Raw genomic sequence first — 15,802 nt, forward strand, 5'->3', positions numbered from 1 at the left:
AAAGAAAGAAAGAAAGAAAGAAAGAAAGAAAGAAAGAAAGAAAAAAGAAAGAAAGAAAGAAAGAAACCTAAAACACAAACAAAAAAGAGGGGGGCACTGAGATAACAGGACCTTGTGTGTCATTTAAAGATAAGGTTACATTCTCTGCCTGGACATGGTCTGTGTGCATTCTGGCCACCTATGGGGTCTGCTCAGAGTTGAGCGAAGAGGCAGGCCTTTGAGGATAAGTAGCTTTGGCCACAGTGTGAACTCTGCACAGAAACCCCTTGACTCAGGTGTCCCGCCATCTGAATGAATAGATGCTCATAGTTACCCAGCTCCCAGCACAGTCCTTGTCCAAAGCCTTACTGGCACTGAGGACTGGGCTGTATTTTGCTGTGGGCCTGCCCTTGGGCCTTGTAGAATCTGATGTTGTATAACTGGCTAGTCCCACTGGATGCTGGACCATGTGTGTTCTATCTTCATTTCTGGGGCTGTGACAAATGCCCAGAGCATAAAGTAGCTTAGGGAAGGGAAGGTTTATTTGGGTTACAATTCCGGGTTAAGGTTCTTTTTTTTGGGGGGGGGGGAGAGGGTAGTCAGCAGCAGGAGCTTGAGCAGCTGGCCATAACATCTACACAGTCAATAATGCCCCCCCCCCCAGTGCTGCCTGATTCCAGCTTTCTCTTGCTATGTAGAATTAAGGACCCTCTGTCTAGGGGATGGTGCCGCCCATGGTAGGCTGAGTCATCTTACATCACTTAACAAAATAACCTTATACAGAGAGTCAACTGAGACTCTCTTCACAGATAATTAATATTGGGACAAGCTGATGTTTAAAACTAACTAGCTCAGTCCCAAGTTGTTACAATGCTATCTAATCAGACACTGTCCAATGTTTACTGGGAGGCAAATCCCCCTGGTAAAGAATCCTGCCGGAAAAAGGCATACACACACACACACACACACACACACACACACACACACACACACACACATATATATATATATATATACACATATATACATACATGGGCTTTGATGCCCAGTACAGTCCTCAGGGTAGGCAAGGGATACTCACTATCCATCCTGAAAGCCCAAGAGACCTCTCTGATCTTGGGTGAGTGCATGTGTGTCAGCGTGGCCCCCAGCTCTAGTCTTTCGAGGGCACCTGCTGCTCTTCCCATCATGCCTTGCTCTATCACCTCCTTTCACACCCAGGGAGGTCAGATCTCAGAGACATTCCAGTTCCCCCTACATCCCTGTTTTCCAGGAATGGTCCCTGCACTCTTCGCTGAAGAGGAAAAGGACAACATCCTCAGTCAGATCGGGCAGGAGGCCCTGAAGTTCGGCATGGGTCCAGCCAAGGAGTCTGTGTGGCAATTTTTCGTGAATAAAAGCGCCAACAACCTACACATCGTCCTGGGCATGTCACCAGTTGGAGACACTCTGAGGACCCGGTGTAGGAATTTCCCAGGTACCTTTGAGCTGGGCCTGTAAATCCTTCACCATTGCTGCATTATGGTGTGTGTGCCCTGGGGGACCTGCCACATCCAAGCTCCCATTAGCAGCGTCACACAGCATGTCGTACTAACTTGAAAAGTTGGCCTTGCGCCGTAGGCTCACCTCCTTGGCTCCTCTCCTCAGTAGACATGTCTGGCGTCTTCTTGGCAGGCTGTGTGGGGATGGTGCCCCTGTTCTCTCTCCCAGTATTGAAGTGACAAGATGCCGAGACATAGTCCCCACTTGAGTGGAGACAGCTGAGCTACCACTCTGGACAACACCGAAGACTGTGCGCGCGCATGGACTGGAGTAGTTCTGGGTTGCAGAGTGATCCTCTTTCTCCTTTCTCTCCAAGGCCTGGTGAACAACACTGGTATCGACTGGTTCATGCCCTGGCCACCACAGGCCTTGCACGCAGTTGCCAAGTCGTTTTTAGGTAAGCTGCTACCGTTGTGGAAGTTGCTTGATGTTCTCCTGAAGAAGCTTGCCATGGTTCTGACGGATCTCGGCCCGGTAGATTGGCTCACTGTAGATACCCTGGGACAAGGCAGAGCTTTGTATTGTTAGCATAGGGCTCAGGGTTATATTTTGCTCTAATCCAAAGGGGTCAGAAGCCTTCCCAGCAGGGCCTTCTGCCAAATGTGGCCCCCTGATTGTTTTGATGTTTAAAGTTTTATTGACCCACGCTTCATGAACATTTTGCCTTCAGCCCCCCCCCCCCCATACTACATCCTTGCCAGAGAGACAGTGCCATCACCGTTCATCTCTTTGTACAGAAAATGTCCCACTGGTCCCTACCATGGAGATGCCAACACAGGTTCTCTTTTCGTCGAGATCTGACTCAAAAGGGATTTATGGCTAATGCCACTGGGTAGCTTTGTAAATAGTTCCAGCCTTACCAATATGCGCCCAACAAACTCAATAAACAGACAGCCCTCCTACCCAATGCCAAAGCCATAATTTCAGTTATAATGCTGTTGTCCTGGGAAGGAAGCCAAGAGGACATTTGTTGGGACATCGTGACTCAGAGTGTGGCACACTGCTTCTATGAAGGTCCACATGGCAATATCTGCTTCTGTCACAGCTGCCAGATTCTGACAATGTGCTTTGAGAACTCTCTGAGGGGACCAGATGTAGACGAATTTGGCTGTGTTTCAATAAAACTTTATTTACAAAACACAAGCCGTGGACCGGGTGAACTTGCCCTGTGGAGTTGTGGCTGCCAGCCCTGCTGTGGCTGTGCATGCTAGTTCCCAAGGAGTGGGAGTCATGTCCATACCTTTCCAGCATGTGGTGGTTTCAGTTCTATGCACAAAGCTGCCTGCAACTCATTTACAGTTCTTTCCCCTTAGAACATATTCCCTGAAGCTGAGGTGGCCACGTGGCAAAAAATGGATGCCCACTGGGACAAGTTTTTCAGGCATGCTGTGTGTAGTCTGAGTCACAGACAGATCTGCAGAACCTGGACACCTCCTTCCTTCATGTTCTCCTCGAGCCTGTTGCATCCCAGGCCATCAGCATGACCCAAATGGAGAGATTTATTTCTGGGAGAGACCACTAGTCATTCTAGTAGACTCCCAGGAGGGGCCCCCTTCCACCAGTGTGTGCTAGACACTGGGATCTGTCACAGAGTGGCCGAATCCACCTACCCAGCTCCCATGGGCGGGGACTTTGTGCTGGGCTGGGAGATTAGTCAGGGGTTGGTTGTGGGTCCCAGAGCCTCTCCTGATGGTGCCTGAGCCCCGGGGAAAGACAGAAAGCTCCCTGGCCCCAGGGCAGAAGGGTTGGCTTGTATGTTAGAGAAGTCCCCAGGGACAGAGCACAGATTCTGGAAGTTGCCACAAGTAGTAACTTGCTCACTTCCTTTTTTCAAATTAAGCTTTTTTTGTGAAATCCCTTTTTGCTTAAGGAAAACATGTCTACTGTAAGCTTTCTCTTTCTGTCCGTCTTAAATGGACTTGAAGCACCGGCTACATTCAGAATGTCAGGCAACCATTACCTCCATCTGTTTCCAGAGCTTTCCATTCCCCTCAACTGAAGCTCTGCACCCATATAAACACTGACTCTTCCCTCCCCTGGACCCTGGATACCTCTAACCTGCTTCCTGTCTCCATGAACCTTCCCTTTGACTATGTATCTCATGTCCCAGGCACATTGTATCATTGTGTCCAGCTTCTTTTTTTTTTTTTCTAGAGTGTTTCTGGGAGCCCCCTTAGAATGTAGCCCCACATTTAGCCCTTTTCATGGCTGAATAGTACTCCACTGTATGGGCATGCCACACTGTTGCTGTTCACCTTACATGGACTCTAGTCTTTTCTCCTAACCCTCTGCTGCTGTGGATATTGTGCCACCACTGCCCGGCTGATCACAGACCTTTTGGAGGCTCTAGGTCTGGTTCTTTCGGCTGCACTTCTGGGATGGAGTTTTCGGATCTGTGGGTCAATATTTCACTTTCTGGGGACCTGTTCTTTTTTGTTGGTTTTCTGCAGTGCTGGGGCCCGATGCCAGAGCCTCATATGCTAGGCTGGTGCTTCGCCACTAAGCTGCCCCCAGTCCTCCTTTTCCCTGTTTCTAACCCCCACTTTCTCTGTCCTTTCCACTGCAGGCAATAACTCCATGATTCCCGGTGACAAACTTGAAGACCTCGTGGAGCATGTGGTTATGGTCCACCAGTCGGTGGGTGAGTTCAGCAAGCAGTTCCAGCAGAAGCTGAGGCGCAGCAACTATGTGACTCCTAAGAACTACCTGGACTTCATTAACACCTACTCAAAGCTGCTAGATGAGAAAACCCAGTATAACATAGGTGAGCAGGGAGAGAGGTAAGGGCAGGGCAGGGGTGCGGAGGCAGGGTTTTACAGCATCGCCTTAGTTAGGGTTTTACTGCTGTGAACAGACACCATGACCAAGGCAAGTCTTATAAAGGACAACATTTAATCGGGGCTGGATACAGGTTCAGAGGTTCAGTCTATTATCAAGGCGGGAACATGGCAGCATCCAGACAGGCATGGTGCAGGTGGAGCTGAGAGTTCTACATCTTCATCTGAAAGCTGCTAGGATAAGAGTCTTAAAGCCCATGCCCACCCTGACACACCTACTCTAACAGGGCCACACTTCTTAATAGTGCCACTCCCTGGGTTGAGCATATACAAACCACGACAGGCATGGACAGCTCAAGGCCTGGCATCCTTATGTTTGGGACAGATTTGGCTTTTGCATTTGGGGGGCGGGTCATCCCTGTGGGTGGGACACCGTATGATTTTAGTTCCTTGTGGCCTTGTGCTTGTAGAGCTGTTTTCTTTGCCTTGGATGTCCCCTGGTCCCCAGTGTGCTCTAAAGGGCTCTCTTTAGGAAGGGCTCTCCATGACTACTTGCTAAGAGATGCAGGATGGTGTTGCAGGCCTTAATTCCAGCACTCAGGAGGCAGAGGCAGGCAGATCTCTAGTTTTGAGGCCAGCCTGGTCTACAGATCAAGTTCCAGGACAGGCAGGACTACACAGAGAAACCCTATCTCGCAAAAAACCCAAACCCAAAACAAACAAACAAACAAAAGGCACACTATTTTTTAGCAGTCGGTTCATGCTAGCAAATGCCATGCAGCTTAGGTGCCATCACAGGGCTATGTCACCTTGAAGATGTGAGTTCTTTTCCTCTTGTTGGATGGGTCCCAGTGAGACTAATGCGAGGTCTTACCCCGGAGCCTGGACCACTGACCGTGTGCTGTCTGCCCCCAGCCCAGTGCAAGCGTCTGGAGGGTGGGCTGGACAAGCTGAAGGAGGCTTCCATCCAGCTAGACGAGCTGAACCGGAAGCTGGCAGAGCAGAAGATCGTCCTGGCTGAGAAGTCGGCTGCCTGCGAGACCCTGCTGGAGGAAATTGCCACCAACACAGCCATAGGCGAGTGCTGGGGTGGTCTATCAGCCCTGGAGCCAGTCTATGCCTGAGGCCCTGTCAGGAGACCAGCTGTGTGGGCAGCCATCAGCAGCAAAGCCTTTAATGCCAGATCTTTCTCACAGTCCGGACACCCTGAGCATCTCTATGTTTAATTTTGAAACATTTTGTTATTGCTAGTGGTTTTGCCCACTCGTAGGGAACACTGTGATAATTCAAACACGAGTTCAGAGTGAGGCATGGCTTCTCATGAGGTCACCAGGAGAGGTCTGTCCCCAAGCCAGTGTGACCTCATCTTTGACAATGACATCTTTTTCCAATAAAGGTCTCACTTTGAGGCTCTAGTGACTTTAACCCCAGGGTCACTGTCTGCCCCCTTTTCAATCCCTGTCACCTCCAAGCTCTAGCTATAGAAGATGCCCATGACTTAGAGGCAGCCAGCCAGGGTGTAAGCCAGTGACAAAGTGAAGTCAGGCTGGGACCGGTGTCACCAGCAGAGAGATTGGTGAGGGAAGTCACACGGAGCGGCAGTACTCCCTAGATGGGGCACCTCTAGTGCTGGACCTGACTGAGCATAAAAAGGAAGGGAGGGTAGAGAAGTAGGGTTAGGGGTGGGAGATGGAGGGAGAAAGGGCCAGTGAGGTGGCTCAGTGGGAAAGGGGGTTTGCTGCCAATCCTTACAACCTGAGTTCTATCCTAGGACCCACATGGTAGAAGAGAACAGGTTCTGTGGCATGTGAACACAAATGTTAGGAGAAGTTTTTTTTTAAAGACAGAGGAAGAGGGCAGACAGTGGGAGACAGATCCATTTCAGTCATCTGAAGTCAGAAGGCTACCCTAGGTCCTTGGCCAGCAGTATCCTGGCAGGTGGGGCAGACATGGGATCAAGTGAATAGGACACAACAAGAAATGCCATATAGGATCCTCTCCATAAACTTCTGAGGCCATTGGATTGACCAGAGGCCCCCGGCCATGCCCTTCTGCCCTCCCCCAGTCCATAGCCATGCCTGGCTTTGAGGTTCCCACGAGGCTCGGGCTCTGTTCCCAGCATCCCGGCATCCCAGCATCCCAGCATCTCACCAGCTCCCCCGCTTCCTCCCTGCAGCGGAGGAGAAGAAGAAACTAGCAGAGGAGAAGGCCATAGAGATAGAAGAGCAGAACAAGATCATCGCTGTAGAGAAGGCCGAGGCCGAGACAGCTCTGGCTGAGGTCATGCCCATCCTGGAGGCCGCCAAACTGGAGCTGCAGAAGCTGGACAAGTCAGACGTGACTGAGATCAGGTACCGGCTCCCACCTTTGCTCCTACACGGGGAGCCTAGGTTCCAGAACAGAAGGACAGTCGTAAGCCACCATGTGGGTGCTGCAAACTGAACCTGGGTCCTACGAAAGAGCTGATGGTGTCTCTAACCACTGAGCCATCTGGTTAACCCCAAGCTGGAGAGTTTAAAGATGAGATCGAAGCAAGCAGCTTTACAGGGTTCTGATGGCAGAGTCGGGAGCACAGAGGCTGCCTGTGTATCCTGCGGTATCTGTCTGCATTTTAATGGCTAGCATTATGTCTCTGTTTCCAGGAGCCTGGTGTGAGGCTATCAAATGAGACCCTTCCTGGTCCATCTTCCTCCCTCTAGGGACTAGGCATCCTCTATTCCCAGGCAGTGACCTCCAGGGAGCCCTTGTGCCTGCCTGCCTCTTCTTTTTGTGAGAATTCTGACTAGGTCCCGGCCTCTCTTACTCAGAACATGGGCCCTCTTGTCCCCCAGGTCATTTGCGAAGCCCCCAAAGCAAGTGCAGACAGTCTGTGAGTGCATCCTCATCATGAAAGGCTACAAGGAGCTTAACTGGAAAACCGCCAAGGGCATGATGTCCGACCCCAACTTCCTGAGGTCCCTGATGGAGATCGATTTCGACTCTATCACCCTGGGTCAAGTGAAGAACATCAAAGGTAAGTGGGGGCTGGGAGGGTCCAGGCGAGGGGTGGGGCTGGGGTGTCACTTTACCTGTGTAGGTGGAGCAGGGCAACGGCTGTCCAGCTCCCAGTGGTGATGCAGGGGCAGAGGTGGCTGCCATTGGCCCATACATAGTTAGCTCCGCAGCCTGTCGTCTGGCTCTCCCTGGCAGAGAAACAAGAATTGATGGGAACCTGGCCCTGCCTCTGCCCTCTATATGGCTCAGCACTTTCCCTTTGTGTCTCTTGCCAATATCATGCCTCTCTTTGAACCTGGGGACCGGGCAGGGGGAGGGCAGTGCCATCTACCGTCAGCAGGGTGCATCTCTGGCCAGAGAATGCCCAAGTTCCCTACCGGGAAGTCTTCATAGAGCATACCGTCAGAGCTGTGTGCAACCTTACCCTGGAGCGGCTCAGCTGGTTAGAGAGCCTGCCTAGAAGATGTGAAACCTTAAGTTTAATCCCCAGCACTGGGCAAGCTAATGTGGTGGTTGCCACCTGCAATCCCAGCTGTTCAGGGGTAGAGGCAGGAGGATCAGGAGTTCAAGGGCATCAGCTACATAATGAGTTCAGGTCAGGCTGGACTATGTGAGACCTTGTGCCAAAAATGAAAGGATGGAAAGGAGGAAGGAAATAAGGAAGGAAGGAAAGAAGGAGAGGGGAGGAGGGGGAGAGGAGGGGAAGAGGAGAGGAAAGGAGAGGAGAGGAGAGAAGAGTTTGGCGAGATAGCTTAGCAGGTAAACGTGTGTGTTCATGGTGCCTGGTGACCTGAATTAGGTCCACAGAAGCCAGGTACAAGTAGAGAGAACTGACATTCCCAAAGTTGCCATCTGACCTCATTTGATGAGTACCCTGGCATGCACGCGCACACACACGAAAGACAGGGAGAATAATTTGTGTAAAGAAAGTAGAAAGCCTCTCACAGTCCCGTAAGGGAAACGTAGGCACTAGTGAATCTGTGAAATACCATGTTCCCCTATACCTGGACATTGCTGGGGTGACGGCAGACATGACCCAAGACCCTCTGTAGCTTTGAATCCACATGGCTGCTTGTCTGAGCCCCATGAACACTTCTGTCCCCAGAGCTTGGAGGGTGTCCAGTAGGGCTTCTGGGCCACGTGAGGTCACAGGAAGTCCCAGGTGACAGCAGTTTTACCCTGCATACAACTCCACACTGCAGGCCCCTTAGGAGTAGGCACTTGCAACGCCCCCTCTGTCCATAGGCAGCATGTCTCCAGTTTTATCCACCCCGGGAGGGAGCTTGACATCACTGTGTTTGCCCTCCAGGCCTCCTAAAGACTCTGAACACCACAATAGAAGAGATGGAAGCTGTGAGCAAGGCAGGGCTGGGCATGCTGAAGTTTGTGGAGGCCGTCATGGGCTACTGTGATGTGTTCCGGGAGATCAAGCCCAAAAGAGACAAGGTGAGCCAAGGCCTTGCTGCCCTGGGGTCAGAGTCCAAGTATCCATAATGTTGCTGGAAAATCCTGGCCACTTATGAGCCTGGCTATCGGTGTCTCACACAGCATATGGACAGGTAGGGCTGAGGTCTGTGTGTACAGTGTGAAATGGAGATGGCCACAGCCACACCCCAGCCTGAGGTGGCTGCTTAGCCCCGCCCCGCCACTGTTGACTGTAGGGCTGGCTTCTCCCTCCTACCAGGAATATCCTATGAATTGTAGAATGTTTGTCAGCATTTCTGTCGCTGTCTACTAGATGCTTATTGTCCCCACTCAGGAGCATGTTCAGCCATTGTCTCCTGCCCCCTTTGTGGGCAGGGGCAGCCCCATAGTCAACAACTGGGCTGAAATCATTTTGAAGGTAACAGTGTGATCCCGTCATTTCCCCAGATTCCCATTAGAACTTGAATTGTCTGTAACACATTCTCTTGATCCCGTCATTTTCCTGGATTCCCATAAGAACTTGAATTGTCTGTAACACATTCTCTTGAATTTTTGACTTAAAACCACTAAGCTGCCTCTGTGTGACGTCTTAGAAAGGGCCTTAGAAAGGTTGAAAACTCCGGATGTAGGTGGAGATGGCGGGCCACCTGCTCACTGTCTTCACACAGGTGGCCAGGCTGGAGCGGAATTTCTTCCTAACCAAACGGGAGCTAGAGAAGATCCAGAACGAGCTGGCAGCGATCCAAAAGGAACTGGAGGCTTTGGGGGCCAAGTACGAGGCCGCCATCCTAGAGAAGCAGAAGCTGCAAGAGGAGGCAGAGATCATGGAGAGGCGGCTGATCGCAGCCGACAAGCTCATCTCTGGTCTGGGCTCAGAAAACGTCAGGTGAGAGGCACCACCTGCCTAAAGAGGGGGGCCATAAACTACACAAACAGATTGCATGCTCCAAAGCACTAAAGGAGTCCGAAGCAGGTTCCCATTGCTCATGGCCAGGAGGGAGCTGCTCACGGTGGCCTCCCTGTCCCATGCAGGTGGCTGAACGACCTGGATGAGCTGATGCACAGGCGGGTGAAGCTGCTCGGTGACTGCTTGCTTTGTGCAGCCTTCTTGAGCTACGAGGGCGCCTTCACCTGGGAGTTTCGAGATGAGATGGTCAACCAGGTGTGGAGGAATGACATCTTGGATCGAGACATCCCCCTGAGCCAGCCTTTCCGACTGGAGAACCTCCTCACAGATGATGTTGAGATCAGCAGGTACCATGCTTAGCCCAGAGGGGTCTACGTGAGCATCCCGTGGGGGTGGGAGTGGGCCGCAGGCCTGGGAGCAAGGTCACACACTGTTCTAGAAGGCTGACCCTGTGTTCACAGCTTGGTGGGGTGAGTTTATCTGCTGGTGCTTGTCCCTCACAGGTGGGGCTCCCAGGGCCTCCCCCCTGATGAGCTCTCGGTTCAGAATGGCATCCTTACAACCCGGGCCAGTCGCTTCCCGCTCTGCATCGACCCCCAGCAGCAGGCCCTCAACTGGATCAAAAGAAAGGAGGAGAGAAACAACCTACGGGTGCGGCCCCTCTGCCTAGAATCCTGCTCCATCCTGGACCCCACCTGGGGACTGAGCAGCCCCTTCCTCTGCTTAGGGGCTCAGGGTGAAAGCACCTTTTTGACAAAGAAAGACCATACCTTCTAACTTTATTTCTCTCTGCCCAGAACTGGTCTTGGTAGCCCAGGATGCTCCACTGTGTGTGTGTGTGTCTGGGTGGGGGAAGGAGCTGGTTGGGCAGGGAGGCTAAGGTGACAGCTTTATTTGGATGTGACCCACTTAGCAAGTCTCTCTCTCATTCAAAGCAGACACTTCTGTGGTGATTAAAGAGTATTTGCAGAATCCTCTAACAGTTAACAGAGTCAGCTTAGAATATTTTTATTACCCCCATCCCCACCCCAAGCAAGAACAATGATGTTTCCCTTAGTGGTTGCTGCCCAGCTGCCCAGCCACTGGTAACTGCTAATAGAGTTTCTGTCTCCATGGCTTTGCTTACCCTGGATGTCTCCTATGGATAGGACTATTTAGTATTTAATCATTTGTGATCGGCTTCTTTTATGTTGTAGGGGTTCAACGATGACATAGGTGTAGGGGCTTTGTCCCGACCTCTTTGTCCTCTTTACAGCTGTGTAATATTCCTTTGTATGGACATACCACGATTTGTTGATCTACCCTCAGTTGAAGAACAGGGTTGTTTCCACTTTGTGGTGCTGCTGTGCACATCTGTAGACACACTCCTTTTTCATGCATGTTTGTTGGGGGTGGGGGAGGTCATGTGCAGCCAGAGGAGAACTTTGTGGAGCTGTTTCTCTTCATCTACCATGTGTGAGTTCTAGGGATCAAACTCAGGCTTGCATGGCCTTTACCCCCTGAGCCACCTCATCAGCCCTGTCTGTGTCCACATTCAGGGTCTTCCAGGGCACACACCAAGATCGTTGGGACTCCAGCTTTTGCTGAGCTACCAAATTAGCGGTCTCTAGTTTTGTCCTGCGCTTGCTTGACCTGGCACATCCCAACCCCTGCCTCTCACTTGCAGGTTGCTTCCTTCAATGACCCCGACTTCCTCAAGCAGCTGGAGATGTCCATAAAGTATGGGACCCCCTTCCTGTTCCACGATGTGGATGAGTACATCGACCCCGTCATCGACAACGTCCTGGAGAAGAACATCAAGACCTCCCAAGGCCGCCAGTTCATCATCCTGGGGGACAAGGAGGTTGACTATGACTCCAACTTCCGGCTGTATCTCAACACCAAGCTGGCCAATCCTAGATACTCCCCGTCGGTGTTTGGGAAGGCTATGGTCATCAACTATACTGGTAAGAAGGGACAGATCTGGCTGCGAACATCCAGGAGCCCACCTTGAAAGTGAGGCTTCACGGGCATCTTGTTCCCTGGTGGCCCCGGTGTTTCTGTGGAAGCTGTTTTTGCTGGCCTGTCCTTTAATGTGTAGGGACTGGGGACTTTGGAATGCAGTGGGCTGCAGGCGCAGCTCTGGGTCCGAGTCTGCCTAGCCTGGACTCTGGGTGAGCAATTGACAGTTCTTTACCCTTTCAGTCACTCTGAAGGGCCTGGAGGACCAGCTGCTGAGTGTGCTGGTGGCCTATGAGAGGCACGAGCTGGAGGAGCAGAGGGAGCACCTCATCCAAGAGACCAGCGAGAACAAGAACCTGCTCAAGGACCTGGAGGACTCGCTCCTGCGCGAGCTGGCCACGTCCACGGGGAACATGCTGGACAACGTGGAGCTGGTACAGACCCTGGAAGAGACCAAGTCCAAAGCCACAGAGGTGAGCACCTCTGCGCAGCCAGGAGGGGCCCTGTCACCCCCAGTCTAGCAGCTGGGAGTGCAGCATCAGACGGGAGCTCTCTCTCACCTTTTCTCACATGACAAAAGAAGGGCCACCCCGGGGGCTGGAGGGAGGGCTCAGCCTGTTAAGAGCATTGTCTACTCTTCCAGAGGTCCTGAGTTGGATTCCCAGCACCTACATCGCAGCTCTCAACCCTCTGTAATTCCCGTTCCAGGGAATCCAGTACCCTGTTATGGCCCCCAAAGGCATCAGGCATGCACATGGTATATGTATATGCCGCCAGGCAAAATACCTATACACATAAAAGAAATCTAAAAGAAAAAAAAAAAAGAAAAAGGAAGGGCCACCTACGTGGGGCTGTGCTGGTGTTGGGGGAGGGTGCACCTGTGCAGCAGCTGGGCAACCTTCTAGAACTTAGAGTCATGGGGAAGCCCAGACATGCCTACTTTAAATAAAAAGGGAAGTTAGTTCAAAAGGCAGAGATGTACAGATGTGGCTTCAGGTAAGGCTGGATCCAGGACCCAAAAATATTATATAGATCCCATAGATCTCCACCTCTGCTGGGCCTTATGTTCGGTCGACTCCATCTTCTTCCAATGTTTGTGTGAAAGGACCTGTCCTGATGTCCCCTCAAGTTCAAGGTCCCTGCAGGGTCTAGTGACTCCAGGGAGCATGTCATAGTCCCCACAGTCCAGCCCCTACCACCCCAAGCCTTCTAGGCTGTCATCGCCTCCCTGTTTCCATAGTAACTGAGGTCCTTCTGCAGGTTTCAGAGAAGCTGAAGCTGGCGGAGAAGACGGCCCTGGACATTGACAGGCTGCGGGATGGCTACCGGCCAGCGGCGAGACGGGGTGCCATTCTCTTCTTTGTGCTCTCTGAGATGGCGCTCGTCAACACCATGTACCAGTACTCCCTCATTGCCTTCCTGGAGGTCTTCGGGTTGTCCCTGAAGAAGTCACTACCCGACTCCATCCTTCTGAAGCGGCTGAAAAACATCATGGACACGTTGACCTTCAACATCTACAACTACGGCTGCACTGGTGAGGGGAGGGGAGGAAGTGCCACCGGGAAGACAGAAACCTAGCTGGCCTTGTGCCAGCCTGTCCCTTTACGAAGGGGTGTCCAGAGCGCCAACTTTCAAACCACATCTTCAGTGGGATGAGATTCACCGGCCCCAAATCCCACCTCCTGAGATACCGGACTCCAGGCTCAGTAGAGTTCCCAGAGCTCCTAAATCCAGGACCTCCCCACTGGGCTGAGCCTGGCCCGTCAGCAGTTTCTCGACCTTTTCCTCCCTTCCCCACCCCGGGAGCCTCTGCAGAGCTTCCTGATTGAGGATGCACCTGTTCTGGGCGCTTCCTGTCAAAGGAGCTCCAGAACATGTGAGTCTTACAGCTAGCCTCTTCACTTAGTACATCTGAACAGCGAGGCTTGCGTAGTCTCGGGATTTGGCTGGTTCAGGACCAGCTAGGTAGTGCTTCCCGCTCTGTTTATTTCTCAGCTGGAGGGCATTGGGTGGCTTCTGCTTTTTTAGCTGTTTGGCTAGTGCCGTGCAGCTATCAATATTTGCCACAGCTAGCTCCCTCCCTCTGTGTACACGCATGTGCGCATGTGTGCACGCATGCACACCTATGTGTATTGGTCCTGGAGCTGGGAACTCTGAGCCATGCTAGGCGAGTGTTCTTCCATGGAGCTCCTTCCCGGACCTGAACATTTGCTTTGCTTTTGATATTGGAGCTATACGTTCCCTAGAGTGGCATCTCTGGGCCACATGCCGGGGCTTTGACTTCTGGAAGGGGCTACCCAACTGGTTTCCAAAACGACTGCACTATTTTCTACTCTCCAAATGCACTGTTTGTTAAGAACAGTTTTTATTCTGGACCATTCTAAACCCATGGAGTGTGATCACCATCTGACCAGTACCCACCCACTCTGGCTTTGTCTGCATTGTCAGCTCCCCTTGGATTGGACTTACCCGCCAGCAACCATTGCGGCTGGAGCTGCTAATGTGGGTCATGTGATTTTTCAGATACTGGCATGGTAGTCACTTTGGTGCTCTGGGCACTCCACATCTCTGTCCCAGCAACTCAGTTCTGGTGCTGTGGGGGAGAGGGTGGCCCCTGCTCTGACTGCACACTCTCCATTTACGAAACATGTGGTTCCTGTTGATGTCACCGCGCCAGGTGCACACAGGCATCTGTCATTAGAGGCTGCCCTGTCACCAGAGGCTGCCCTGTCACCAGAGGCTGCCCTTTGGCACCTGGGCAGCCATGGCCATCAGGTGCAAAAAGCCTCAAGTGCAGCCACTTACCGATGTGGGCTTTTGCTTTGTTTTCCTTGGACTTGAGCGTGCAGTGTCCGAAGTGTGGTCCTCTATCTCCATCTCTCCTCAGGGCTGTTTGAGAGGCACAAGCTACTCTTCTCCTTCAACATGACCATCAAGATAGAGCAGGCAGAGGGGAGGGTCCCCCAGGACGAGCTAGACTTCTTCCTAAAAGGTAAGGGGGCTTGCCGGCTTTCACCCTTGTCCTATCCATGGGCTCCCAGGACATGTGTGTCTATTCACCATAAACGTTACCAGTAGCAAAATCCCCTTCCAAGAACTACAGGTTATCTAATAACAACCCCTGCCTCAGAAACACTTCCTGGTACCTTTGTCCAGAGCTGTGTTGAGACCGGAGGCCTGGCTAAGCTGCCAAGCTGGGCTTACTGTTGACATAAGCCCATGCCTCCTCATTCTTTGGCAAAGGGACCTCTCCCCAGAGCAAGAGCCATGGAAGTGCTCGGTGTGCGTGGTGTGCGTGGTCTGCGTGCTGGAAGCGCTCGGTGTGCGTGGTCTGCATGCTGGAAGCGTTCGGTGTGCGTGGTCTGCATGCTGGGCGTGGAGAACCCATGGCTGGGCTGGCACACTCTTCTCCCTGTGATTAGGGAACATTTCTCTGGAGAAGAGCAAATGGAAGAAACCATGTACCTGGCTGTCAGACCAGGGCTGGGAAGACATTATTCTCCTGTCAGAAAAGTTTTCAGACATCTTTGGGAACCTCCCTCTTGATATTGAGCATCATCTCCCTACCTGGCAGATGGTAAGCGTGTGTGTTCTCCCCAGCACAGCTGCCACCCCCATCTCTACATTGGGACCACAGCCTCCCCTCGCCAGGAAAATGCTTCCACACTCCATGTGGTTCCCTTGAGTCCCTGGATACACTTTTCCTTCTTCGAGTTCTGCTAGTTGTGTGGGAGAACCAGTCACCCCTTTGCCCACCCACATGTCAACTATCCATTCATTTCTCTACCATCGCTAATCTCTCTGCTGCCCCCTGTCCATCTGTTCATTCATCTGTTGATCTGTCCATCCATTCATCATCCATTCATCCATCCACCCATCTGTCCATCCATCAGTCCACCCACCCATCCATCTATCCATCCATTCATCCATTTGTCTATTATTCATCTGTTCATTCACCTATCATCTACATATCAGTCAGTCCATCAGTCCATCCTTTAATTCATTTGTCCATCACCAATCCAACTGTTTATCTGTTCACCTTCTGTTTACCTGTCCCTCTATTTGTTCATCTATCCATCCATTCATCAATCTGTCTGTCTGTCTGTCCATCTATCCATCTGTCTGTCTATCTATCCATCCATCTATCCATCTGTCCATCCATCCATTCATCCATCTGTCCATCCATCCATCCATCCATCCATCCATCCATCCATCCATCCATCCATTCAGATATCTA

General features: G+C 51.8%; 1 protein-coding gene across 3 annotated transcripts in view; it reads left to right on the plus strand.

Annotated features, from left to right (window-relative positions):
• Window positions 1-15,802, plus strand: part of Dnah10 (dynein axonemal heavy chain 10) — a 119,316-nt gene that overhangs the window by 92,642 nt on the left and 10,872 nt on the right. For all 3 annotated transcript variants that reach the window (XM_031337971.1, XM_031337970.1, XM_031337972.1), the window contains exons 53-67: window positions 1,253-1,456; window positions 1,838-1,918; window positions 4,088-4,285; window positions 5,214-5,375; window positions 6,475-6,649; window positions 7,130-7,311; window positions 8,602-8,738; window positions 9,386-9,603; window positions 9,750-9,971; window positions 10,128-10,275; window positions 11,291-11,570; window positions 11,809-12,038; window positions 12,826-13,099; window positions 14,453-14,557; window positions 14,988-15,142. In XM_031337971.1, the coding sequence (XP_031193831.1) occupies window positions 1,253-1,456; window positions 1,838-1,918; window positions 4,088-4,285; window positions 5,214-5,375; window positions 6,475-6,649; window positions 7,130-7,311; window positions 8,602-8,738; window positions 9,386-9,603; window positions 9,750-9,971; window positions 10,128-10,275; window positions 11,291-11,570; window positions 11,809-12,038; window positions 12,826-13,099; window positions 14,453-14,557; window positions 14,988-15,142 (2,771 nt within the window). The remainder of the gene's footprint in view (window positions 1-1,252; window positions 1,457-1,837; window positions 1,919-4,087; window positions 4,286-5,213; window positions 5,376-6,474; window positions 6,650-7,129; window positions 7,312-8,601; window positions 8,739-9,385; window positions 9,604-9,749; window positions 9,972-10,127; window positions 10,276-11,290; window positions 11,571-11,808; window positions 12,039-12,825; window positions 13,100-14,452; window positions 14,558-14,987; window positions 15,143-15,802) is intronic.

Source organism: Mastomys coucha, unplaced genomic scaffold (genome assembly GCF_008632895.1).
Source record: "Mastomys coucha isolate ucsf_1 unplaced genomic scaffold, UCSF_Mcou_1 pScaffold22, whole genome shotgun sequence".
In the NCBI taxonomy this organism is placed as follows: domain Eukaryota; kingdom Metazoa; phylum Chordata; class Mammalia; order Rodentia; family Muridae; genus Mastomys; species Mastomys coucha.